Genomic DNA, 25828 nt, shown 5'->3' with positions numbered 1-25828 from the left:
ATCCCATGTACCAAGGGGCTTCAGAGGAAGAGAGATCCCAGCAGAAAGGTCACACACATTTTAGGGTTCAAAGCAGGTCCCACTGCCAACCCACAGAGCACACAGAGTTAGAAATTTCTCACCTTTTAAAAAAACATCTCCTTTAGCCTCAGCCTGGATAAGGATTTTCCTTGGAGAAAGAGGGGCTAGAGAATATTTAGGTCTCCAACTTTGAGTTTCAAGGCCATGGTGCTTAGAACTGGGACAGGAAAGATAGGAAACAATTTCTCCTTGCAAAGCTAGAGTCCTAAATCGAAGTGTGGAAAAGAGGCCAAGGGCCTTAGGCTAACATCTGCTGTTGGGTCAGAGCCTGAACAAACTCAGGCCTGAGCTGCACAACACTTGGCACTGAGGAGTGAGGGAGCCCAGGGAATGAGCAGAGGCCCCACAAAAAACACACCTCGAAGAGCTGATTAAAGACAGAAAGTTGCTTTTCTATCCCAAGGGATATTACCCTCCTCAGTCAAATTAATTTGCTTTAAGCCATATCATGTCAAAGCATCTTTCCAGAGTATATCTTGGAACATTTCCTAATACAAGTTTGTTTTTTTTTTTAATAGAGATGAAAATAAGCCAATCAATTTTTGGCTTTAGATACTTAGTTTTAAAAAAGAGGTCCAATGCACAATTTGGTTGAAATACCATGTCCCTATCAGGCTTTTTTCTACTCAGGGAGGAGACAAATGAAGAGGTGGGAGGACAGGGGCAAGGAGTGCTCTTGCAGCCTTCCCCACATTGGGGTGATACTCTGGCTTTACACGAGGCTGCTGACAACGGCTGCTTGTCCAGGCAGCTCTCAACACCCAGCTCAAAGAAACAGGCCGTCATGGCAAAGGTCCCAGGGAGTCAGACTCAATCTTCCCTCTACAACATATTCAAGGAGCACAGAGGAGTTGGCTTACAAATGACATAATGCAGGCCATAAACAGGCCGCGGAAGCCAGGAGCAGCTTCTCACCACACCCTGTCTCAGCCCTGGGCTCTACCTTGTTCTCCTCCGGTCCCCATTCTCCATCTCTAATTTAAAAGGTTGCCAAGATATAAACTACCTTTCCCTCAACTGCTTTCTCTTCCCATAGACCCTCCTTAGCCCCTGTTCCTTTTGGCAGGGGTACAACTGAACTCAGGGAAATATACCCCAGAGGTACTCTTTGGTCCCAGGAATCTCTTAGAGCTCCAGTTCTTTTTTTTCCTTTTTCTTGTGGGGGGGCACACCACACCACACGGCTTGTGGGATATTAGTTACCCAACCAGGGATTGAACCCAGGCCCAGAGCAGAAAAAGCATAGAGTCCTAACCACTGGATGGCCAGGGAACTCCCGTTAGAGCTCTAGTTCTAATCTCCAGAACATTTCCAGACCATTTCATTATCTCCAATCAAAGGTCTGCTCATCCCACCAAGTCCTCGAGACCCAGTCCAGAGCCTCCCTTTCCTGTACGGCGGCTCACTCACTCCTGTCTTCTTCCAGCTGTGCAAGTCTTCTTGGCACCCTAGGCAACCCCACCCTGCTTCCACCCTCTTAATATTCTGAGAATAAGCACGGTCTAGATACACCCAGGCCAAGCAAGACTGCCAGAGAAAGAAGAGAACCCAGGCTGTCAGAAGACAAACGCAGGTCTGGAATGGAAGGAGGTTTCCAGGACATTCTGAAGCCTGGGGTGTGAATTAGCTGAGAAGCAGAAGGGGGAAGAAAAGTCAGAAGAGAAAAAAATTGCATTCTTTTTTGATTGAAGGAGAGAGGGGACTAGAAAGGAAATGAGGCCAGGGATGAAGGGGGTTGCATTTCTAGTTTCTTTGGTCCAGGGAAGATTCGTGTAAATTTAGCTATGTCCCCATTGGGCCCTGCAGTCAACTACATTTTTTCGCAGAAAGAAAAAGATGATCATTGGATTAATTGAACGATGCCTAGAGATGGCCAAAAACTAAAGCCTCACACAGCTGCAGTCAGCATTTCCAGAGTACTTTTCATTTACTCAAAGGACGTGGAGTTAGTCATCCACCTCCAGTGCTGATTGGTAAATCTCTAAGTAATCACAGGACCTCTGTCTGTGAGCAGTTCTTTTCCGACTGAGGAAGACACACACTGGCCAAGTTTAGGGATCCCACAAGGCCGCCACCCTAGATGAGGTCAGAGCTAAAGTTAGGGGCCACCTCCCACAACGAGGACTCAGACCACAGAGCTGAGCTGCTTAACAGAGACATTCTAACTCCTCGGAATGTCCCCATATCTAGCGCTGGGGATGTCTCCACACCTCCCAGATGTGGACAGCAGGGTGCCCAACTGCACGAGGCATTAAAATTATGTTCTTCCATCCTCCCCGAAAAGTGAAAAGAAACCAGGCCGGGAGCTCAAAGAGACACAGTGATATAATTTATTAAATTCACCATACAAAGAATATGCCACAGGAAAGAATATCACAACTGGAAGGGCCCATGGAGATCATTAGTCCAACCCCCTTGTTTTTAGAAACAGGAATGGCGTGAAGAACACCACAATACCACGGTGGACAAAGCCAGCATGGGAGCTCAGCCCTGATGCACAGAAACCACAGACTTAAGGCTTCTGGTTTTGAGCCAAGTAGAACCTAAAGACTTAATGTTTATTTTTCATTTTCCTGTGTCCTACAGTAGCACATCCTGATGCTCATCTCCTTCTTAAGGCTGCAGGAAGAGCCCTAAAGAGAACATGAGATGGGTGGCAGGTTCATTCAAAGTCAGGATAACAAACTGATCATGGAGCAGAGGTGCACAGAGGGATTAAGGGAAGAATTCAATCACTTCTGATGGCCCTCTTCCCCCAAACAACAGACACTCACACCCTGATGCCTCAGGGCAAATATACTTGCCTTCCTGAGGTTTGGAGGAGGAAGGGAAAAGCAGGAGGTAGAAAGAGAGAAAAAGACTTATAACATCATTCTGAAATCGACAAGTCCACTGGGAACACTCTTTTCCCTCTGTCAAGCAAATCCAAACACAGCGAGAGAAGGCTGTAGAACTCTGGTATTAAATCAGTTGTGAGATGTAAGCAAAAACATCAATAATTCAGCAAAATAAATACCATGAGAGTTTCTTCTCTGAGACTGATGTAACCCAGTAAAAACAGTTTCTAGGCTCCGAGTTAAAAAGAATGAGGTGTGTCTTGCACTGCACCTTAGGGGGAACCCTAAGAGATTCTGGGAGTCTTCACAGCAGAGACAAGTTGCCCGTAACTATCCGTGGTCTCATAGAACCTTTCTGCTAAGAGCTACTCCCTGAAGGACGTTCCCCCTCCCCAAAAGACAAGGTCATCCACTCAAAGTTGAGGTCCACTGACTCTGACCAGGCCGTGACAGGTAGCCCCACTGTCTGTCTGCAGAGGCCCTGGGTCCGCCTAGGCTGAGGGTGGAGCAAGTAGAAAAACAAACAGTTTGTTGCTAAGAACTGAGCTGTGTTTACGGAAGGAACTTGGTTCCCCCGGGACACTCTCCAATCACTGTGGACATCTGTGCCTCCAGCCTCTAGGGCTGAGGCAGATCTCATCACCTCTCCCCCCGCGGAGGGCCTGGCTTCTGGGGCAGGATACCCGCCCAGACTACAAACTCCAGTCTACAACAGAAGGGAGGCTCTGCTACAGAGAAAAATAGTAACTATGGGAATAAGGCTACTGCCCTGGCTCCTGCGGGCAGGATACCGGCCTCCAGAGGCTGCAGGGTCCAGAGGGGGCGCGCATCCTCCGTCCGCCCAGCGTACAGAGGACGGGCATTGGGAACCGTGAAGCCCAAGCCTCAGTGCAGCCGGGGAGCAGCTGGGAAGTCAAAGTCAGGGCCGGCAGCCTCCAGGGGTGGTGGGCTCCTCCGCAGGCCAGAGGCACCAGCAATGGCAGCATCCGTCTCCTGAAGCTCATGTTTCCACCACGCGGATGAGAGGCAGGGGCTTTGGGCTGGGGGGCTTGGCTATCCTAACGCTGAAAAGAAAGTAGGAAACTGAGTGTCCTGTCATTTCCCACCCTTCACGGAGCCGCCCCTCCCGTCTGCCTCTGGATTCTACCCTGCAGGGCCTGCTGATCTCTTGGTTCTAAGGCCTTGAAACAGTAATTGTCAGTGCTGTCTAAGAAATTAGAAGACTGGTACTTCTGTCTGGTGGCAGGGCTGGAGAAAAGAGAGGATGCAGCTGAACAACTGCAGGGTGGGAACGGCTGTGATTCTGGAATTTTTTCAGTCTTGGACCTTTTTGTGAATATCTTGGAAACAAAAGGCCCTCTCCCTGGAAATATGCTCTTACACATCCACAATTTTTGCATACAGCTTCAGGGGGTTCATATGCCTCTACCATTGTTCATGGGCCTCCTTGGGGTTCTGGTATCAAGCTCTACTCTAACCTGGTTAGAAAGTGGTTCAGGTGGAGAATGGGTCAGATCTGACACTGAGAGAATAAAGCTGGATTTAGGAGAACCTCGTCCTGGCCTTGGTACCAAAGGTTTCTTTCCCGTGGCTCTGTCCCTCTCTCCTTCACTTCCCACCTGGGCCCCATTCCACGCACACCCACTTACCTGCCCGGGTTCTCGGTCTTGGCCCGGTTCTGGGTGCTGAAGTTGCCATGACTGATTTGTTTTTCTATCAGATGTTCCATCCGGTCGTGCATCTCTAAATTCTGTAATACAAGTTATGAGGTTAGAATTGGCCTTTTTCTAGTCTGCCATGGGTCACATTTAACCAGCGCATTCTGATCTCCACCTCTGTGCACTACTGTCACCCCCACCCCTCCCGTGTGTGCTACCAGGGTGCCCTCTCCCCTCATCGTCACCACTCCAGGCTGCCCTCTCCCTCCAGTACCTGCTCCAGCCTCCTTCCCTGAGGATGTGTTCTCTCAATAACTGTGCAACACTGATCATCTCCTGTATTTCCTCTCTACACATTTCCTGCATATAATTTCCTATAGTCTGTTGAGATATGTACTTATATCTGTCCATATGCTTTTCTATAAAGTACTCTTAGGTATTTTTTTAACTGTATTTTATCTATAAATCTAGACTGCAATCTCCCTGGAGCTGAATCACCTTGTCTCCCACTTCTTTTCGTCTCCCCCACCATCCGGGATCCTCACACAATGGCTGCAGAGCCACCTCCAGCAGTCAGTCAGTGGGCAGGAAGGGCTCTGAGGTAAGGCGGAAATCAGGCCCAGAAGAACTCACTAGCTAATCACGCTCATCGCCTTAGCCATGGGGAAGACGCCGCCTATAGAATGCTCCTCCTTCAAAGCCCAGCTCACTCTCAGCTCCTCTGCTGAGCCCATACAGTCAGAATGAAGGGCTGGCCTCTGTGCTGCTACGGCACAGGGCTTGCACCAAGGGGACATTTCCCTTCAGAGTGGGGACAGGTCTTACCGTTCCCTGCAACTCCCTGAAGCGTCTCAGAAAACGTTCACTCAGCGGAACTGAAGAACAACCAACCCCCCCAGATACTCACTTCTGAGCAGCAGCTAGACAGGACCAAGACACCCTCCAGAATCTCTCCCTCTCTAGGTCCAGTCTTTTCTTCAAGAGTCTGCTCCCTTCCCAGGGCTGCCCAGAACACACACCTCGGCTTCCAGGTAGGCAATTTTCTCCTTGAGCTCCTGGATGGTGGTGTCCTTTGACTGGATCACATCTTTTGAGTTCTGGAGCTGCCAAGATGTGGGAGACACTGGAGCTTGCTCTGAAATGACTCATTACACCCTCATCGAACGTCACCCCGCTGCCAGGGGAGCCAGTAGACAAAGGGCAGCGTGTTGCATCCCTCACGTGACCTGCTTAGCTTCTCTCTAAAAGCCCTGTTTCGGTCAATGTTACACTCTCGATTATCCCAGGTGTGGGGGTAGAGGGTGTGAGGGAGCATCACCCTGATAATCCAGAATAATGGATGATTCACAAACCATTCCATTTGCCTTTGGGAAATACAAATTATGTATTGGTTGAAGAGATTTATTGAGCTCTTACTATATGACAGGCCCTGTGCTAGACAGCAGTGAATAAGACAGAAAAATCCTAGCCCTCACAGGGCTGACATGCAGCAACACTGCCCACCCAATTAGGTGGTCTTAAATTTTCAAAACGATTCTACAAAACAGCACATTCTGAACGTGCTACCCTAGCTGAGGCAGGGGACGGCAGAAAATGCGCCATGAGGTACAAAGGTCGAAAATCTACACAAAGATACGTGAGTTTATTGGGACTTAATTACTCATTTACCAGCACCCTTCAAAGTGTAAGACAGACTAAGCTTTTCCCTCTTTTCCCATGAGAAAGCACAAGGCAAATGACCAAGAAAGTCGGGCAAAGATGGGAGAAAAGGAAATCCCAATCACCCTAACCTCGTAATCGGTAGCCATAAGTGTTTTATGGGACACTTATGAATATAAGCCAAGATACCCAGGAGAATAAATCAATAAAGGTGTAGACTGGACAGGGACACAGGGCTAGACTCAATGTGGCAACTTCCAGGCCAGGTAACCCACAGCAGGGTAAGATCTGACCCCACTTACCTGCTCTATCATCTGCCGGACTTTCCGCTGCTGGCTCTTAAGCATGTCATCCAAGTGGTGGATCTTCTCCCGCAACCCAGCCACTTCCTTTTCCAGGTTAGCAGCCCTGGGGATTAAGACCAGAAGGCTGAGGCAAGGGGAAAAGATGCTCTCTCCACCCAGTTACAGTAAAGGCCTTGGGCTTGGGAGGTTTCCATCAGGCGTGATTCCCTCTGCCCAATTCCCCAGTGGTCTGCTGTAAGGAGGAGGTGGTGAGACACCTTAGAACAACACATCAGAAGCATCACTAGAGATCATCTAGTCCAAATAAGGGAACGGAGGCTCAGAAAGTTTAGAGAGGATAAGTCGTTCTGGGTAGTTCTACGGGTAAAACTAGAGCCAACAGGCAGATCTCCCAAGGAAGCAGTTCTTATGTTGACATGGGGAGAGACTTTCTCAGTATTAAAGTTGTCAGAACATGGACTGCCTCATGTGTAATTAACGCGTCATTCCCGGAAAGATTCAAGTAGGAGCTGGGATTATGATACCCGAGACCATCAAGCTGTCGGCAGGGATTTTATACCAAGAGGGAGATAAGATTTGAGGACCCTTAAAGCCTCTTCACACAAGTCTGTATCTAAGTCTCCTGATTCCCAGACACTGCTGTTTCCTTTGAATCTTCTAAGCAAACTTGGCCAAGATCTCAGTCAGGCGGCTGGGGAGTGTGTTCAGGAGTTCAAAGCTCTGAAGAACTGCTGTACCCATCACTCTCTGGGTCTGCCAGAGGAAGAAGACAAGTGCCCACTGCTAGAATACGGGCAGTTCTCAGCGTGGGGGACAATGCAATCTGAACCCCCCAAACTCATCCTTCCCAAGCTTCAAACATTCTAAGTTTCCACCCTCTAGCTCTCCAGTGCCCTATTTCTCAGCCTCCTTTCATTTAGAAAATCAGTATTTATGATGTATAGCTGTCACTTGCCATGCCCAAGTCTCAGTTTTAGATTACCTGGTCTTTTTTGTTTCTCCTGTTCCTTCCACTCCGCCTCCTGCCTGTGAGCACTTCTACCATTGAGGGGGAAGTGCTGAGTAATTTGAAGCAATTCTGAAGTCTGAAAGAAGGCTACAATACGATGTCTGCATTTTTCATACCAGGCAGGCCTAGATCAAGGTTATCCCAAAGGAGAGAAAATGACCCCAGTAGACTGAGGGGTCCAAGAAGGCAACGTGTCTGTTCATCTTGGAACTCCTTAGAAGGCCCTTCAGGTAATGTCTGTTGAACTTAAAAAGGTCCAACTTACACAAGGAAGACCAGACCAATATGCTAATGTTAAGTCTGATTTACCATTTGCGATCTTCTATGTTATTTGCCAACAGCATAAAAAATTTCTAAATTCGTGAAGGTCCAAGAATGGCTCAACCTTTGCTCTGTAAGTTTCACTGGTCTGGGACCTCTGACCCTCTCTGGTCAGGGGGAATTTGCAAAATCCTCTAATCTTGGAGTAGAAAGGATCTCAGAGATCCCCTACATGCCACTGCTGACAGGTGGGTTTTCGTTTCTGAGTTGGTTCAGATGAAAGAAGTTCAGTATCTCTCCACGAAGCTGCTCATTGTATTTTCATCAGCAAGACTTGTGAGGAAGTTATTCGATTTTACCCTCAGAGAGTTTACAGTTGGTTTTTGTCTAAGGGGGAGTAAGCTGTGGTATAATAATACCACTTCCACATCCCGTGTAACAACTGCGGAACTATATGCTGCAACAGCAGACGCTTTACCAGCTCCCACTTGACCCTGGCTCTAAAACTGTACAAGCCTTTTCTTCAGGTTATTACTCCCTGGAAAATGAACGCCTCAGAGGTGGCAGCCTCCCCAACAGTATCTCCCTGGGCAGGGCCCCACCCTCAGCAGGCACATGGTGAGTCAGAGCTGGAAGATCTGACATCAGCACCAGATTCCTCCCCAGGTCTGTGCCTTCCCCTCCCTGCACTCCATCCAGCCTCACAGTGAGCAACAGCCCTTACTTTTCTTGTTCTGCTCGGCAGTCAACGTTCTTGCTCTTAAGCTCCTCCAGAGCTGCTTCCCCTTCCCTGACCTTCGCCAGTAAGGCCCGATGCTCCTGGATGGGTCAAAGGAAAGAAAATCTAGCACGAGGAGATGGTGACAGTTTCTGCGTTTGGGGTGAGATGGGCACTAGGGCTGGGATCAGCCCCTGCTGGGCCTGGGACTGCTGCCAAAGAGCAGCAGGCCAAGCTGGTTGGACGGGGCACTCTCCCCTGTCAGGGATAACCCTTCCCACCCTCAGCACGTGGAAACTTCCCAGCCTCACCCAGCTGCCCGGAGGAAGAGTCTGGCCCTGCATGACCCAGGCCCACCTGCCAGCTATGGCTACCAACCCCCGAGAAACCAGGCTGAGCCGCTCCGGAAGAACTGTCTTCAAAGGCCAAAGGGCAGCTCTACAAGAACCTGCCTGGGGCTTCCTAGGTGGCGCAGTGGTTAAGAATCCACCTGCCAATGCAGAGGGCACGGGTTCGATCCCAGCTCCAGGAAGATCCCACATGCCGCGGAGCAACTAAGCCCGTGTGCCAAAAAAAAAAAGAACCTGCCTGAAATGGAAATGGATTCACCTCTAGTTATCAAGGGCTAAGTTAGATTGAGAAAGACCTTCCCATTCCTTAAGCGCTAGAATGTCCTCAAAGGTATTTGCCAAAGAAAGCTGTGGAATGTGCTTCTCTGGAGCTGCTCAGAAAAGGAGCATCTCTGCAACCATCTCAGTCAATCCCCAGGCACCTGCCAGCCCAGGAGTCTGCATGCTGAAGAGCGAGACTCCAACAGTTACCGTCTCCATTTCCAGCAAGCGCCTCTGCAGCTCCCCAGCTTCTGCCTCCTTCTGTTCCACTCTGTCCTCTGCTCTCTGAAGGGCCACCTGACACTGTTCTGCTTCTCTTTGGTACCGATTGAGAGTGACCTGTGACACAGGATGGAGATGTATTAAGTATGTGGAGGGGCAAACATGGATAAAAACATTAGGGAAAAAACCCCAGGACTTCCCTGGTGGCACAGTAGTTAAAAATCCGCCTGCCAGTGCAGGGGACACAGGTTTGAGCCCTGGTCTGGGAAGATCCCACATGCCGAGGAGCAACTAAGCCCGTGCACCGCAACTACTGAGCCTGCATGCTGCAATTACTGAAGCCTGCACACCTAGAGCCCATGCTCCACAATAAGAGAAGCCACCGCAATGAGAGAAGCCACCGCAATGAGAGGCCTGCATGCTGCAGTGAAGAGTAGGCCCTGCTCACCACAACTAGAGAAAGCCTGTACGCAGCAACAAAGACCCAATGCAGCCAAATAAATAAGTAAAAATTTTAAAATAAATAAATAAAAAATAAAATAAGGTAAAACAAACAAACAAACAACCCGGGGGGTACTTCCCTGGTGGCCCAGTGGCTAAGACTCCACGCTCCCAATGCAGGGGGCCCAGGTTCCATTCCTGGTCAGAGAATTAGATCCCACATGCCACAACTAAGAGTTCACATGCCACAACTAAAGATCCTGCATGCCGCAACTAAGACCCGGCACAGCCAAATAAACAAACAAGCAAACAAATAAATATTTTAAAAAAACACGACAACAACAGGAACCTGGGTGCAGTGACGGGAGGAGGGAGACAACCCTGATGAGCACGCCACTGTCTCCCACTCACTGTTCCAAGAGCACTCAGGAGACAGCAGATTAACTCCACTTCCAGGGTTCACTGTCACATAGTGGATCAAGCTCTACTTTAGAGTGACGCCTGGAACCCACAAGCACCGCTCTCCAGATGGTTGACTTCATCAACAACCCCACCAGCCCTCCAGTGCCACCCAAGCTCAACCCAGTGTTTCAGCTTTCCTCCTCACGCAAATGCAAAGAATCCAGGGGAGGAGATCTCCATGTCCCTCCTTCTGTCTCCCACTCTTCCTCCTCCTCACTTGCAGCAATACTGGAAAGGCCAAAATGGCACCCGGAAGGGCTACTAGCACCGGGAAGATTTTGTTTTTTGTTCAAAGATGATAAGCTAATTTGGGAAGGTTAGAAGCAGAATTTAGAGGGGAAAAGTAACATGAGAACGTGCCTCCTTTCCTCCCACATGCATTTTGCCAACTCCTAATCATCTTTCAGGTCTCAGCTTAGATACTCCTTCTTCCAGGGAGCTCTGAGCTGGGGTGAAGAGCCCTTCCTTTGTGTGTCCACAGGAAACACACAGCCCTTCTCTCCTATACTACTGAGCGGATTTTGCCCGGTCACTTGTGTGCAACCCCCAGGAGACCATCAGCTTCATGACGGCAAAGACCTTGGGCACTGTTACCTTCCCAGAGCTCAGCACAGCACCGAGCACAAAACTACTGCTCCATAACATCCTGAACGGAACTGATGGTCGTCTAGTCCAACCCCCTCCTTTCACAATTAAAGGTCAACTGACCTGTTCAAGGTTACACAACCAATGAATGACAGAACCTGGTTACTTCATGCTTCCCAGTTACCCCATACTGATTCCCCATTCAGTTACTAAAAAAGAATCCAGGTAACCTCCGGAAAGCCTAACCAGACCTGGTAAAACAGAACACCAGCAACCAGTTTGTCTGGCTCCTCCCTAAGTCAGAATCAAGGAGGAGAAAGCAAAGTACAGGCTGATGTGTTATGGGACGTGTCCATGCCACAAATCCTTCCTGACGGCCAGGAGCCAGCAGAATGGGAACCCATGCTTCATGGCAGGCGGTCCTCATGGGAATTGACATCCCTGCCCTTCCGACCCCGCGTGTTCAGAAAAGGGGACCAGAAAGTCTAATTCACCGGGAGAGACTGAGAAAAGCCTTCAAATGTCCCATGTTAGCCTGGAACAGCCCAGCCCCATGGACGGGAACGTAAAAACAAGGCCTCTGACTTCTGTACACAAACACTGCACCCAGGTTGATGTGTGCTCGGAGTAGAGCACTAACAGGCCACGGTTGACCCTCACACCCAGCTGTAGAATCACGAAGGAAAAAAACCCACTCCTCTGCCACATCGGTGCCACAGCTCCAGCCAGCCCTGCCCTAAAGGAACCTCTTAGTCATAAGAGGGTGTGGTGACCTACCCCAATAGTGGCAGAAACCCAAGGAGCATCTCCTGTTGCAGGTGGGGGCTACATGCCTTGGGGTTGAAGGGCAGCCCCCTGTAAGACGCCAGGGGCCTGTGGTTCACAGCTGTCAGGAGTCTTCTAGCCTTGGGCTTTTACTCAGGGCACTTTGGCTCCAGCTTTGCAACCCAGGGCTAGCAGAGCCCGCCCACCCACCGTGTGCTGCCAAAACCAACCAGTACTTCACAATGTCTCTAGGTGTAGAAATTTCCTTCCAAAATTCACAGTCTGGTCAGTGCTACAGCCTCAACCTCCCCTTCCCCCTGTTCTGCTCCAAGAAGGGAAGGAAGGGAAGGGAAGGTCACTGAACTGACTCATTGTCAACCAAATTATCCAAACTGTGGAATCCGAAATAGATACAACAAACTCCTCTACGGCACAGCTACTTTGTTCTGAGACCAAACTAATCTTAGTATTACCCTAAATCCAAATTATTTAGGATAGGAAAACCCACTTGCTAAACTGATCACTAAGAAAAATATACGATATTTTTTATTTCTAAAACCCTTTCGAGTAATAAGTATATTTACATATATTACCTCACTCAATCCACACACCAGACCTGTGAGATATATTTCATGACCCCGTTTTACAAAAGGTGAAACTGATGGTTAGCGAGGTTAAACCACTTGCTCAGGTAAGACTTCAACGACTCGAGGCAGTTGATCGCTCTCACTGCCCTTCGTCCTCACCCTCAAAACACCTCTCAAAATTCCCTCTCTTAGGGAATTCCCTGGCTGTCCAGTGGTTAGGACGCCACACGTCCACTGCCAGGGGCCCGGGTTCGATCCCTGGTCAGGGAACTAAGATCCTGCAAGCTGCAGGGCACGGCCTCAAAAAAAAAAAAATCTCTCTCTTAGTCTATGAGACAGAAGCGTTCAGACTGGGATTCCTCTCTCCACCAGCCCCAGGCAAGCCTGGGCAGAGCAGAATCCTCTCGTTACATATTTATGACCTCAAAAGTACTTTACATATGGGCGAACGATAGCAGATAACAGATGGGTACTCTCACATAGAGCAGCTAGGAAAACTGCTCTGTGTTCGCCCAGTATACCTCATCTTATACCCAAAGAATTGTCTGGAAAGCATGGAAGACTTCACACACTTTTAATAGTGGCGGGCTTCCTCTAAATATAGATTTTTGTAATTTTTTAATCTTCAATAATAACCTAGTATTACTTTTATAATAATAATTGAAATACTCAAGATCACAGAGCTCTCGGCTGGGGGAGGGATAAATTGGGAACTTGGGATTAACAGATACAAACTACTATATATAAAATAGATAAACAACAAGGACCTACTGTATAGCACAGGGAACTATATTCAATATATTGAAATAACCTATAGTGGAAAAGAATCTGAAAAAGTACCAAGGTGAGTCAAAAATTATCTGCATTCTGGCTGTAGAAATTCTACCCTCATATATATGTGTGTGTATAACTGAATCAGTTTGCTGTACACCTGAAATATTATAAATCAACTATGTTTCAATTAAAAGAAAAAAGATCACAGAGCTCTGTGTAGTAAAGCCAAGACTTGATCTAAAGTCCCCTAATTCCATGGGCACAGTTCTTCCTAAGACCACACCAATTCATCCACACATCCTGCCCACACTTAAGGGGTACCCACCTGACACCAGGTACTGTCCTAGACACTGGGGATGCAGGGGTGACCTTGACAGCAATAATCCTTGCCTGCATGGTACCTAGAGCCCAGCAGTTCTTACTGTGGACTTACAGAAAGGATTTCTGAATTACCTGCTCTCCTAGACCACCTTCACCACTCCGCTCCATTAGAGCAGAGACTCAAGAGTTGACCTTCAAACTACGGGCTAGCCTTGGACAATAAAAACTATAAATATTCAGGAAAGGGCAAAGCAGACAGTAAGTGCCCCAGGCCGCAAAGCCTAGCTTTTCCGGTTGATGGCACTCTAGCCAGGAAGACTTCATCCAGTGGCCCAACCCGTAGGGCACCTTTTCCCCAAATCCCATATCTCACCTCAAAATCCACACGGTCTGACTGGTGCTGCCGCTCAGCCTCCTGCAGCTTGACAAGCAAGTCCTGCACAGTCTTCCTCAAGCTCTCGACATCTTCATTTGTATAGGCGTCCACCTGCAGCCAGAGCAGGAACGGGAAGGTGAAGCCACTATGTTTGTGACTTGGTAAGAGAAGGTTCCCCCACAACACACGCTTGTTTGGACAATCCTGCTCAGACCACCCTCACGAAAGAATTCACATCGCACAAGGGGAGAGTCAGCCAGTCGTAGGCACCCAGGAGTTCTGAGTTATTCATATGAAAACACTCTCACACCCTAAAGAACTCAACTAGCTTCCAATCAACAGATTATTTCAGGACACACCACAGTAATATTTATACATGTATCAACTGATTGATGAACAGGTATGTTTATGCCATCCTCATGTGTGTGTCCTGCTTCCATCAGACTAGAGCTCTCTGAGGAGCAGGGACCACAGTCCCCAAGGGCAGGGACTGCGCCACACTCATCACCAGGGGCACATCCCAAAGGCAAGTCTTTTGTGGTTCTTTGCACCTAGCACGAGATCAGTGGACAAAGGGTTACTGACAGCTTAGGGCAAAAGCACCCAATACACCCAGGAATCTGATTCAATGTAGGAAAAGGTGTCTCATCGAGGTTACTGTGAGTCTCTCCCCCAGACACACCCAATCTAGGGGTGGTTAGGGCTGAGCTGACATGTAGGGTCTCGCCCCCATCTCTGCTGCACTTCAGTTACCAGCTCCCTCGAGTCTGACGGAAAAGTTTCTCCCAGCCTTGAGCAGTGGGCAGCAGCAGCACTTTCGAATCAGAGCTCAGGGCTCGGCTGGGAGGAGGGGGCAGGGTCCCAGGTGCTGTGTTATCACTGAGTCCTGTGGGCCTTGTTTCTCTATCTGGGAAGCAGGGAGAAGACTCCTTACCACGCCCTGCCTTACAGGCTGCCTCAAAACTAAGTAAGATAATATCCGGTAGGGCTTGGAGCTTGTGAGAAGAAAGGCTGAACAGATGGTGCCAGGTGTTATTATAACTTGTTGCCAACAGCATATTTGCCAAATATGGTGACTCAGGGGAAGGGAAACATCCAAACTGCACATCTAAAGTGAGTGGCTAGAATCACAACATTCCCAATCCAGCCATCAGTAAGTTATCAGTCAGTTCCCCTATGTCTGCGCCTATGCTGCTGGGCAGGTGAAAAGGCTCCTCCTGGAGCACAACTGTTATGTGTTTATTTCAAATGGCATTCTCATAAGACTATCTGATGACATGGAAAAACTTCACGATACAGCATGAAGAGAAAAAAGGAGAGTTATAAAACTTGACATGTAGGAGCTAGAGACAACTAACTAGATTTTAATACAGCAACGTAGATAGAGCCTAAAAACATGGTGTTGGATAAAAAAGGAAAAAACAGAAATACAGCACAAGTCTATTATGAAAATTAAAAACATATTTAATAGGTATATTTAAATCATATATTGAATATATTAGAGCGAGTACCTTTTGGTGGGGGAGACAAAAAAAAAGTGAAAGCAGTGAGAAGCCTTTATGGGACCAATGATGACGAGCCCTGAACTGATGGGAAGGTCTGATTCAGCTCTGCACTTGAGGGCCAAGCAAACCCAATCCAAAAGAATACCCACCCCAGCAAAGAGACAGATACAGAGAAATCCTATATACAGTCTAATCTCAATATTGTAAACATATATTTGCACTGAAGGAAAAACAAAGGAGATTTCACCAAACTGGTTTCTCTCTGGTTAGATTACAATTGATATTTTTTTCTTCTTTCCACTTTTCTGTGTTTTTGAGTTTCCTTAATTTTCTACAATATGCATGTCATATTATTATGTAATCACAAAAAATATAATAACAAATGTCCTTTTTTAAAAAGTACAGCCATGTTTATTTGTCCATTATACTTCAATAAAGTTGGGGGGGGGGATTTTTTTTTAAAAGTACAGCCATGGAAGGAAATACTATGTCATTATTCAAAAGAATGAGATAGCTCTACATGTACAAATATGAAAAGAAGGCTATATATACTCTTCAGTTTAAAAAAATAAAAAAGCAAGCAAGAAATAATGTAATTATCATGACTCTGTATTTTTGAAAAGCATGTGCATGTTATATACATACATTTATCCATATATACATATGGTGCATGTGTATATATTAGTGTGTACACACACACACACACACAGCTTTTAAATATGGTTGTCTGTGTACAGAAAAACACTCTAGAACTTTAGACTAGAATATTAGAACTAATAGGCTAAATATTAGAATCACACTAAGAGCATTTAAAAATCCTGATGTGTAGGCCATATCTCAGACCAGTTAAATTATAGTCTCTAAGGATGGCACACAGATATTGCCTTCTTTAAACCTCCCAAGGCCATCCTAATAGGCAATGAAGGCTGAGAAGCACTGTTCTAAAAGGACTCACCCACGGGAATTCCCTGGTGGTCCAGTTAGGACTGTGCTTTCACTGCTGAGGGCGTGGGTTCAATCCCTATTCCCATAAGCCAGGCAGTGCGGCCAAAAAAATAAAAATTTTTTTAAAAAGTAAATAAATAAAACAACCCACCCACTTCAATCTGTTAACCATAGATACTTAACAAGGTGTGGGACTAGGGAAGAACTTCCACTTTATACATTTATCCTTTGTTTGAATTTTTACAGCAAGTAAATATTACTCTCATAATTAGTGAGAGAGAAAGAGAGAGAGAGAGAGAAAGCAATAAGCAAAAGGATCAGGAAGGAGTATTTCCTGCCTCTTGGCTAAGCTGTAGTTACCACTATTTTCCCGGTTACCTACCTCGGGTGGGCTGCTACACGGAGTCGGGGGACCTTGACTAAAGCCATTTGGCTTCTCAAGCACCACCTGTTCAAAGAAAAAATAAAATTGGTAGTGAAAACAGTCCCAAGCAACCAACTACGAAACATTCTTCTTCTTTTTTTTAAATTGAAGTATAGTTGACTTACAATCCTGTGTTAGTTTCCAGGTACAGCAAAGTGATTCAGTTATACATATATATATACACACATATATATATATATTCTTTTTCAGATTCTTTTCCCTTATATATTATTACAAAATATTGATTATAGTTCCCTGTGCTATACAGTAGGTCCTTGTTGGTTATCTATTTTATATATAGTAGGGTGTATATTTTAATCCTAAATTCCTAATTTATCCCTCCTCCCCACTTTTCCTTTTGGTAACCATAAGTTTGTTTTCTATGTCTGTGGGTCTATTTCTGTTGTGTATATAAGTTCATTTGTATCATTTCTTTTTAGATTCCACATATATTTTTGGAACATTATTCTTCTAAGAGTTCAAATTTTAGATAGAAAAAAGGAGAGAGAGAGGGAGAGAAGGTGGGGAAGAAGAGGAAGAAGAAAAAGAAGGAAGGTAGGAGGGAGGGAGGGAAGGAGGGTGGGAGGAAGGAAGGGAGAAAAGAGAAAAAGACATCTAGTGCTCTGTGGGAAAATGGAGAAAAGAGGGAGTGGAGAAACCTGTGCAGCCTTAAGGGGATACTCTGAAGGGAATACTCTAGCCTTGTCGGGAGGAGGAAGGAAATCCCAGGCTGAAACCTTTCAGCAGACTGGAAAATGCGCAGGCCCATTCCTCGCAGCCCAGGAAATACGACCAGCTGCCTGCCACAACAAGGTCTGACTAAGCATAAATCAAAAGGAGAAGTGGCATTTGCTGCAATTCCTTCTGACCCAAAGCCTGATTAGTCAGCATATGACTGCTGTTTTGTGTAAACAAGGGGCCTGGACTTCTGGGCTCTGAGCACATTAGGTTCTCAGTCACTGGACAGAACACCTCCCACCAGCCAGATGTGAGCTCAGGCAGTGAAAGTCTTACCTTCAGCCAAAGCAAAATGAATTAGGGAGAATCCATCACACCAGCCTAGCACATGCCCAAGATGAAGGGTGATGCTGCTGGCACTAGCTGCTAGGTCACCACTGTTCCCCTTAGGAGAACAATAGCCGGGTGTACTGGAGAAGGATGACTTCACCCAAACCAAAAGCAAATGAAGGAGACACAGCTCAGACTCTAGGGAGGACGAGGGTGAAGTCATAGAATAGACAGTTCTGCTCTCCTGAGGATGTTTCTATCCTCAAATTTTTGAAGAACTGTAAAGCAGGATCCTAGGATCATCCACCTCAAAAAGGATTCTCCAATCAGTTTGGTCTAACAAACACTTACTGATGAACTTGTGCATCCCAGTCCCTGGCTTGGGTGTGGGGACACAGAGACGAGGGTAGCAGTATGAACCCTAACCTGGAGCTTCCCAGGGTAGAGATACCTATAGACACAGAGAGTGATAGACAAGGACCAAGACTTCCAATTTACACCACAAGCATCACAAAATTAAGCAAGATCAGCTTGTGAGAAGTCTGGATTTATAGGTGATTGTCTGCTTTATAAGACTTTGTGTTAGAGAAGATTGATCACAGAATCCTTATAGATAAAACAGCTTGCCATTAACTTAATGATCATTTTATTGACATAAATTCAATTTTTGTACATGTTTTAGGACCAGGTGTGCTTGTATATAGACTGATATGTGTGAATACAAGTGACCATCTGCTGGAGAGCCCTAACAAGGCTGTGAATGCTCAGAGATGCCAGCATCACCTGTATTCTCACCTTTCCTAGCAGTGGTATTAGATTCGGCACCCACTGCTGGGTGACCGGTAAACAGCAAAACCCCACCTCCTTGGTGGGGACCCAGCCATGGACCGTTTGTTATTACCTGTATCTCCTGCTGACGGGGAGAATCTCCTGGATCTCTGTCGAGCTTGCTACTTATATCCTCCCGGAGCTTCTGCAGGCAGTTCCTGGCCTGGGAGGGGAGGGAAAGAGGCTTTAGTTTTGGGAAAGAGAGCACACCAACTCACCCACCTTTGTGCCCATCCACAACCCATACTCCTAGGAGTCAGGTACTGTTCTAAGTACTGGCTGGGAAAGGAGAGACTCTAGTCACGTGGGGCTGCAGCCCAGTCCCTCCTACACAAGCAGCAATATAATTAAAAAACCCTGCCCTGGTATATCTAACATTTTAGTTGTGGAGACACACAACCCAAAAGACAAGTAAAACGTGTAGTGTGTTATGGCCACAAGTGCCAAGGAGAAACACGAGCCAGGGTGAGGGTTAAGAGAAGTGGGGAAGCAAGGCTGGCAACTTTAGATAGGATGACTGGGGGACAGTGCTGGGTACGTGATGCTTCACAAGTATTTGTTGATTAATGGATTGGTTGATTACTGGAAGAGTGAGAAATGATATTTACACATGAAGGGGCATGGTGGTCCTTTGGAGATATGAAGGGAACAGAAGGGAAAAAATCAGAACCTACAAAAGAAGGGAGCCAAAAAAATGTGAGGTTCAGAGAAATGACCTAGGTCATCTCCACAAAGGGAAGGGGCACCCACCTCCTGGATATACTGGACCTCACTCTTCAGCTGGTTAATATTCTTCTCATGGGTCATCTTGTCTCCAGACCTCCCCTTCAAGTACACCTGAAATAAGGAAAACAACACGAATTAAGAGACCTGCAATGGAAGCAACCTAAATGTCCATTGCAAGATGAATGGGTAAAGAAGATGTATGTGTGTGTGTGTCTGTGTAGTGCAAATACTCATATACATATATGCAAATTCATGGAAAAGGGGTTGTAAAGGGGGATTTACACATTTTTCTCTGTATACCATGCTTCAATCTTTAACAATTGAGAAAATATTTCTATATTACTTGTATTATAAAGCACATACACAAGTTAGTAACATATATGCTCAACAAAATATTGTTTATGGCTGCAAAAAATGGAAATAGACAAAATGTCCAACAATGGAGGATTAAAGAAATTATGGTATGTGTATACTAGAACACTATGCAGCCATTTATGGATACAGAAGATGTTATAAATTACCATTAAAGGTGGGGCAAGCAAATTGTAGAATGGTGTATATATAATACAATTTTTTAAAATACAGGGCTTGGGCTTCCCAGGTGGCGCAGTGGTTAAGAATCCGCATGCCAATGCAGGGGACACAGGTTCGATCCCTGGGCCAGGAAGATCCCACATGCTGCGGAGCAAACTAAGCCCGTGCGCCACAACTACTGAGCCTGTGCTCTAGAGCCCGCGAGTCACAACTATTGAGCCCATGTGCCACAACTACTGAAGCCTGAGCGCCTAGAGCCTGTGCTCTGCAACAAGAGAAGCCACCACAATGAGAAGCCCACATACAGCAATGAAGAGTAGCCCCCACTCACCGCAACTAAAGAAAGCCAGTGCACAGCAAAAGGAGACCCAACACAGCCAATAAAATCAATCAATTAATTAAAAAAAAGAAAAAAGAAAAAAAAAAGAAAGAAAGCCCAAGCAGCAACAAAGACCCAACGCAGCAAATAAATAAATAAATAAATAAAATCAATTAAAAAAAAAAAATACAGGATTTCCCTGGCAGTCTAGTGGTTAAGACTCTGCATTTTCACTACAGAGGGCACGGGTTCGATCCCTGGTTGCAGAGCTAAGATCCCACATGCCACTCGGTGTGGCCAAAAAAAAAATACAAATGTATAGGAAAATGTCTGAGAGGACACACAATGAAGTGTTAACAAATGATTGCACTGACGGAATCATGGGGTGGTTTTACTTTCTTCAAAGGCCATGCAATGACTTTGAGTAAGAAAAAGAATTTAAAGACACCTAGACTGCAAAGGAAAGGGTAAAACTATTCGTAGATGACGTGATCATGTATGTAGAATATCCTAAGGAATCCATTAAAAAACTATTAGAACAAATAAATGAACCTTTCAACAAGGTTATAGGATACAAGAACAATATACCAAAAAAAAAGTTGTATTTCTATACACTAGCAATGAATAATCCAAAAATGAAATTAAAGACAATTCTATTTATAATAGCAACAAAAAGGGAAAAAATTCCAGACAAAAATTTAACAGAGTTCAAAATTTGTATTCTGAAAGTGATAGAACATAACACAAACAAGAAATTACAGAACAGGAAATAAAAGACCTAAAAAAGTGAACAACCATCCTGCTTTCATGGATTGGAAAACAATGTTATTAAGATGGCAATACTCCCCAGATTGAACTACAAATTCAACACAAGTCCTATCAAAATCCAAGCTGGCTCCTTTGCAGAAACTGACAACCTAATTTTAAAGTTTATATGGAAATGCAAAGGACCCCGAATACCTAAAACAATCTTGAAAAAGAACAAAATTACTACAAAGCTATAGAAATCAATACAGTGTGGAACTGGCATAGGATAGACATGTAGATCAATAGAATATAAGTGAGAGTCCAGAAATAATAATAATAATAATATAATAAAAACACACTCAAATGATTTCTTTTTTTTTTCTTAAACTTTTTAAAAACATATTTTATTTATTTTATTTATTTCAGCTGCACTGGGTCTTAGTCGTGGCACACAGGATCTTCATTGCAGCATATGGGAACCTAAGTTGCAGCATGCAGGATCTTTTTTAGTTGCAGCATGTGGACTTCTTAGTTGCGTGCAGCATGCAGACTCTTAGTTGAGGCATGCGGGCTTCTTAGTTGCAACATGTGAACTCTTAGTTGCGGCATGCACGCAGGATCTACTTCCCCAACCAGGGATCGAGTCCAGGCCCCCCGGCATTGGGAGGGCAGAGTCTTACCCACTGGACCACCAGGGAAGTCCCTCAAATGATTTCTGACAAGGGTGCCAAGATAATTCAATGGAGAAAGAACAGTCTTCTCAACAAATGATGTTAGTAAAAATGGACATCTATGTGCAAAAGAATGAAGTCAGACCCCTTCCTCACATCATACACAAAAATTAGCTCCAAACGGATCATAGACCTATTCATAAGAGCTAAAAATGTAACTCTTTGAGGAAAGTATGGAATAAATCTTTGTGACCTTGGGTGAGGCAAAGCCTCCTTAGATACAATAACAAAAGGACAAGAGACAAAAGAAAAAATATGTAAATTGGATTTCACCAAATTAAAAATTTTTGATTCAAAGGACATCATCAAGAAAGTAAAACAAGGGACTTCCCTGGTGGTCCAGTAGTTACGAATCCACCTTCTAATGCAGGGGATGCAGGTTCGATCCCTGGCCAGGGAACTAAGATCCCACATGCCATGGGGCAGCTAAGCCCATGCATTCTAAAGCCTGCATGCCGCAACTAGAGAGCCTGCACGCCACAACCACTGAGCCTGCGTGCTCTGGAGCCCACACGCCACAACTGGAGAGAAGCCCACGCACTGCAATGGAAAGCCCACACGCCACAACAAAGATCCCACATGCCGCAACTAAGACCCAATGTAGCCAAATAAATATATATTAAAAAAAAAAGCAAAAAAAGAAGAAAAACCCACAGAATGGGAAAAAATTTAAAACTTTTTCCAAATCATATATCTGATAAGGGTCTATTATCCAGAATATATAAAAGAACCCTTATATCTTAACAATTAAAACACAACTGAATTTTTAAATGAACAAACGACTTGCATAAATATTCCTCCAAAGATGATATACAAACACGCAATAAGCATACGAAAACATATCTTTAGGGAAATGCAAATTAAAACCACGACAAGATACCACTTCACATCCACTAAGATGGCTATAATCAAAAAGACAGACAATAACAAGTGTTAATGAGAATGTACAGAAATTGGAACCCTCATACATTACTGGTGGGAATATAAAATGGAGCAGATGCTTTCGAAAAAATCTGGCAGTTTCTCAAAAGACTAAATATAAATATAGAATTACCATATGACCTAGCAATTTCACTACTGCTAGGTATAAACCAAAAGAATTGAAAACATACGTTTACCCAAAAACCTGTACATGAATATTCAGAGCAGCATTATTCATAAAAGAGAGTGGAAGCAACCCAAATGTCCATCAGTTGATGAACGGGTAACAAAATGTGATAGATTCATTCAAGGGAAAGTGATTCAGCCATTAAAAGCAGCGAGTACTGATGTATGTTACAACGTGGCTAAACCCTGAAAATACTGTGCTAAGTGAAAGAAGTCAGACACAAAAGGCCACATGTTGTTTGAGTCCATTTATATGAAATGTCTAGAAGGTGCAAATTCATAGAGACAGAGGTGGATTGGTGATTGCCAGGAGCTAGAAGGAATGACTGAAAATGTTCTGAAATTAGTAGTGGTGATGGTTGCACAGCTCTGTGAATATAGTAAAAACCACTGAATTGTACACTTTACCTGAATCAATTGTATGGTATGTGAATTACACCTCAAAAAGCTGATTTTAAAAAAGATATAACAAAAATTGTTTTAATTTTTAAAAATAAGTTCCATCAGGGACTTCCCTGGTGTCACAGTGGTTAAGAATCAGCCTGCTAATGCAGGGGACACGGGTTCGAGCCCAAGTCTGGGAAGATCCCACTTGCTGCAGAGCAACTAAGCCCATGTGCCACAACTACTGAGCCCACATGCTGCAACTACTGAAGCCTGCGTGCCTAGAGCCCATGCTCTGCAACAAAAGAGGCCACTGCACTGAGAAGCCCATGCTTTGCAACGAGGAGTAGCCCCCGCTCACCACAACTAAAGAAAAGCCCGTGCACAGCAACAAAGACCCAACCCAGCCAAAAAAAAAAAAAAAAGTTCCATCAACACACTTCCCACCTGTTTCCACAACTTTTAGCAGCTAAACATGGACAGTGGATAAATCATCCCATCCCTCCCCATGCCCAGAGCCAGGTGGCACCAAAGTTACTACAGACTGACTGTGGTCTCCTGGTGTTAATTAAGATCTTTCCAGGAGATGGCCAGGAACTAGCATCGCGGGTCTGGTTCTTCCTAGTCAAATCACAAGGTCCCTTTGGTGAAGTCAGCCGTTCCCTCTCCCGTGTCTGCAGAGAGAAAGAGAGGAGGGAGAAACAGTGGAGGTGAACTAAGCTTACCTTAATGATCTCTTCATGTCCATCGTTGGACTCCACCAGTTCTGAGGCCAGAGAATGACTGGTTGAGCGGCCAGACACCATGGCATAGGTCTTCCTGCCCGCCTGCCAGAGAGAGATAGAAAAGTGGCTCAGAAACCATACGACAAGCACAGAACTTCTGCCCCTCAACCAACGCAGAAGAGCTGCTCCTCAAAAGATTTGAAGGGTTAGTCCGATTTTCCCCTCTAAAAATACATTTCAGAACCTCTACCAGAAGCCACAGGACGAACACAGCAGCAACAAGAACACAGGACGGGAAAGTTAGTGGAAATTGCAGGTTAGCTTTCATTTTAATGGGGGTCTCTCCATCCCCCAAAGCAGTGCACAACGCTGAGGTCAGCCAGGTGTCTGAAAGGAGATGCTCCCGAGCAGCAGAGGGGATGGCTCCAGCCGGCACTGGGACGAGGGGTCAGCAGCAAGGCAGGAGAGCTGGCGGAGGGGAGGAGCCCTCGCCCCACCAGAAACCTCGATACCTTCTGGGCTATGCGTTCAAGTTCATCTCCTGTCAGTTCACCCTGGAGAGTCAGCCTGAGAACGTCCACGCTGCCCTAATAATGACAATGACAGCAACAATAACCTCTTACCTTTACAGTCTACTAGTAGGACACATGCACTTTTGCCAGCCCTACGGAGTGGGCCTTAGTAATGCCATTTCACAGACAAGAAAAGCTGAGGTCCAGAAAGGTGACATCAGCTTGCCCAAGATCAGTTCACTCTTGGGTGAGAAGGATGTCTCCGGGGACTCTGACAGTGCTCTTTACAAAGCACAGAGACTACATAGCACACTGCTCCATGTGGTTCCAGAGGCGCTACCCTGGTCCTCAGATTGCAGAAAGCACATTGCATGTGCGCTCCTTTCCCCAACCCTGAAGAGGGCATCCCTGGATTGGTCATCCCCAATCCAGAACTTCTGCACCTGACAGCCAACTAGGAAGTTATTGATATACTTCACAAGACTAGGATATCCTTCCTGAACCAAACCATAGGAAGGTACCTGAATCCCAACCCCTATTTCTATAAGCTACACAGAAAGTACCCAAATGAAAGCAGGCAGTACAACAGATCAGCCTAATTTCAAAGGAAGAAGTAGATGTTCTTTCATAACTCAAAGAAGTTTTAAAAAACATATCGTGAGGAAAATAGAAAACCTGAGGGGGAAAACATGTTATAAGAGGAAAAAGTGAGGGGCTAGAGATTTAGGGAGATAATAATATTGAGAGAGAATCAGCAAGGCAGAGTGAACCAAATCCTGCCAATAACCCATGTTATGCGTACAGGTGGGCAAGAGCCTTAGCCACTCTGGGCCTCTGGATCTCACTGGATAAGGGTTGGACTACGTATCTCTAAAGCGCCTTTCAGCTTTGATATTATGACAGCATAAAAGAGGAGTATATGCCTCTCCCAGCCAATGATGGGAGGATGGGTGCTGAACTAGCCAAGATGAAAGTGACCTTGAGGTCATCTGGTCATACCCTGCCATGAGGTCCAGAAGTATAAATGCCATCTTATTCTAAACAAGTTTTAAAGAACTCTCCTAACCTTCCAAATGTCTGCTGGAAAGAAAAAAGAAAGAATGGACTCTGCCCAGAGAGTTGGGAGAAGCTTTTCTGAGCAGGCAGTAGTCCTTCCTACACAAGAAAGAGAGAATTGGTAGAGAAGTAATCCATCTCTATAGTCAGATACTTAACTCGCAGTGTTCTTGCTATAAAATGGGAATACTACCATCCAACTGAGAACTTTTTGGTTGAAGATTAACTGAAAATGTTTGGAGGTTGTTCTCTGCCACATAAGAGGGAGGTACTCAAATATTAGCCTCCTCCCACTTCTTAGAATAAACCCAAATTTAAGAAAGATGGAAGACACTCCCACATGGCCCTTAAGCCTTCCCAATCCTGGCAATGTAGCTAGTTCTACAAAAACACTTAATTCCTACCAAATAAAAGCCAGACCCTTAGTGTGGCATTTAAGGCTCTCCACAGTCTGAGTCTACTCACAGCTTCCGCCACTGTGCTTCACTGCCCCCTGTCCAATACGTCCCATGCCACAATGGATTCAAACTAGAAATAAATAACAGAGGGATAACAGGAAAATTTCCAAACACTAGGAAACTAAACAATATACCTCTAAATAATCC

At 45.6% G+C, this 25828-nt stretch overlaps 1 protein-coding gene across 2 annotated transcripts in view; it reads right to left on the bottom strand.

Annotated features, from left to right (window-relative positions):
* Positions 1–2397: 2397 nt before the first annotated feature.
* TUFT1 (tuftelin 1) overlaps positions 2398–25828 on the bottom strand; it is a 38360-nt gene continuing 14929 nt past the window's right edge. Inside the window, exons 2-13 of one of the 2 annotated variants that reach the window (XM_057723266.1) lie at positions 24168–24242; positions 23656–23757; positions 19133–19219; positions 18456–18545; positions 16505–16570; positions 13670–13783; positions 9350–9478; positions 8535–8629; positions 6538–6643; positions 5596–5679; positions 4568–4668; positions 2398–3982 (exon numbers count right to left, since the gene is read on the bottom strand). In XM_057723266.1, the coding sequence (XP_057579249.1) occupies positions 3919–3982; positions 4568–4668; positions 5596–5679; positions 6538–6643; positions 8535–8629; positions 9350–9478; positions 13670–13783; positions 16505–16570; positions 18456–18545; positions 19133–19219; positions 23656–23757; positions 24168–24242 (1113 nt within the window). In that variant the 3' untranslated portion in view covers positions 2398–3918. The remainder of the gene's footprint in view (positions 3983–4567; positions 4669–5595; positions 5680–6537; positions 6644–8534; positions 8630–9349; positions 9479–13669; positions 13784–16504; positions 16571–18455; positions 18546–19132; positions 19220–23655; positions 23758–24167; positions 24243–25828) is intronic. The other variant, XM_057723276.1, reaches the window with a different exon arrangement.

This window comes from Hippopotamus amphibius, chromosome 1, assembly GCF_030028045.1.
Source record: "Hippopotamus amphibius kiboko isolate mHipAmp2 chromosome 1, mHipAmp2.hap2, whole genome shotgun sequence".
NCBI lineage: Eukaryota > Metazoa > Chordata > Mammalia > Artiodactyla > Hippopotamidae > Hippopotamus > Hippopotamus amphibius.
The sequence above is the reverse complement of the archived record's forward strand: the minus strand, read 5'-3'. Positions and strand labels throughout refer to the sequence as shown.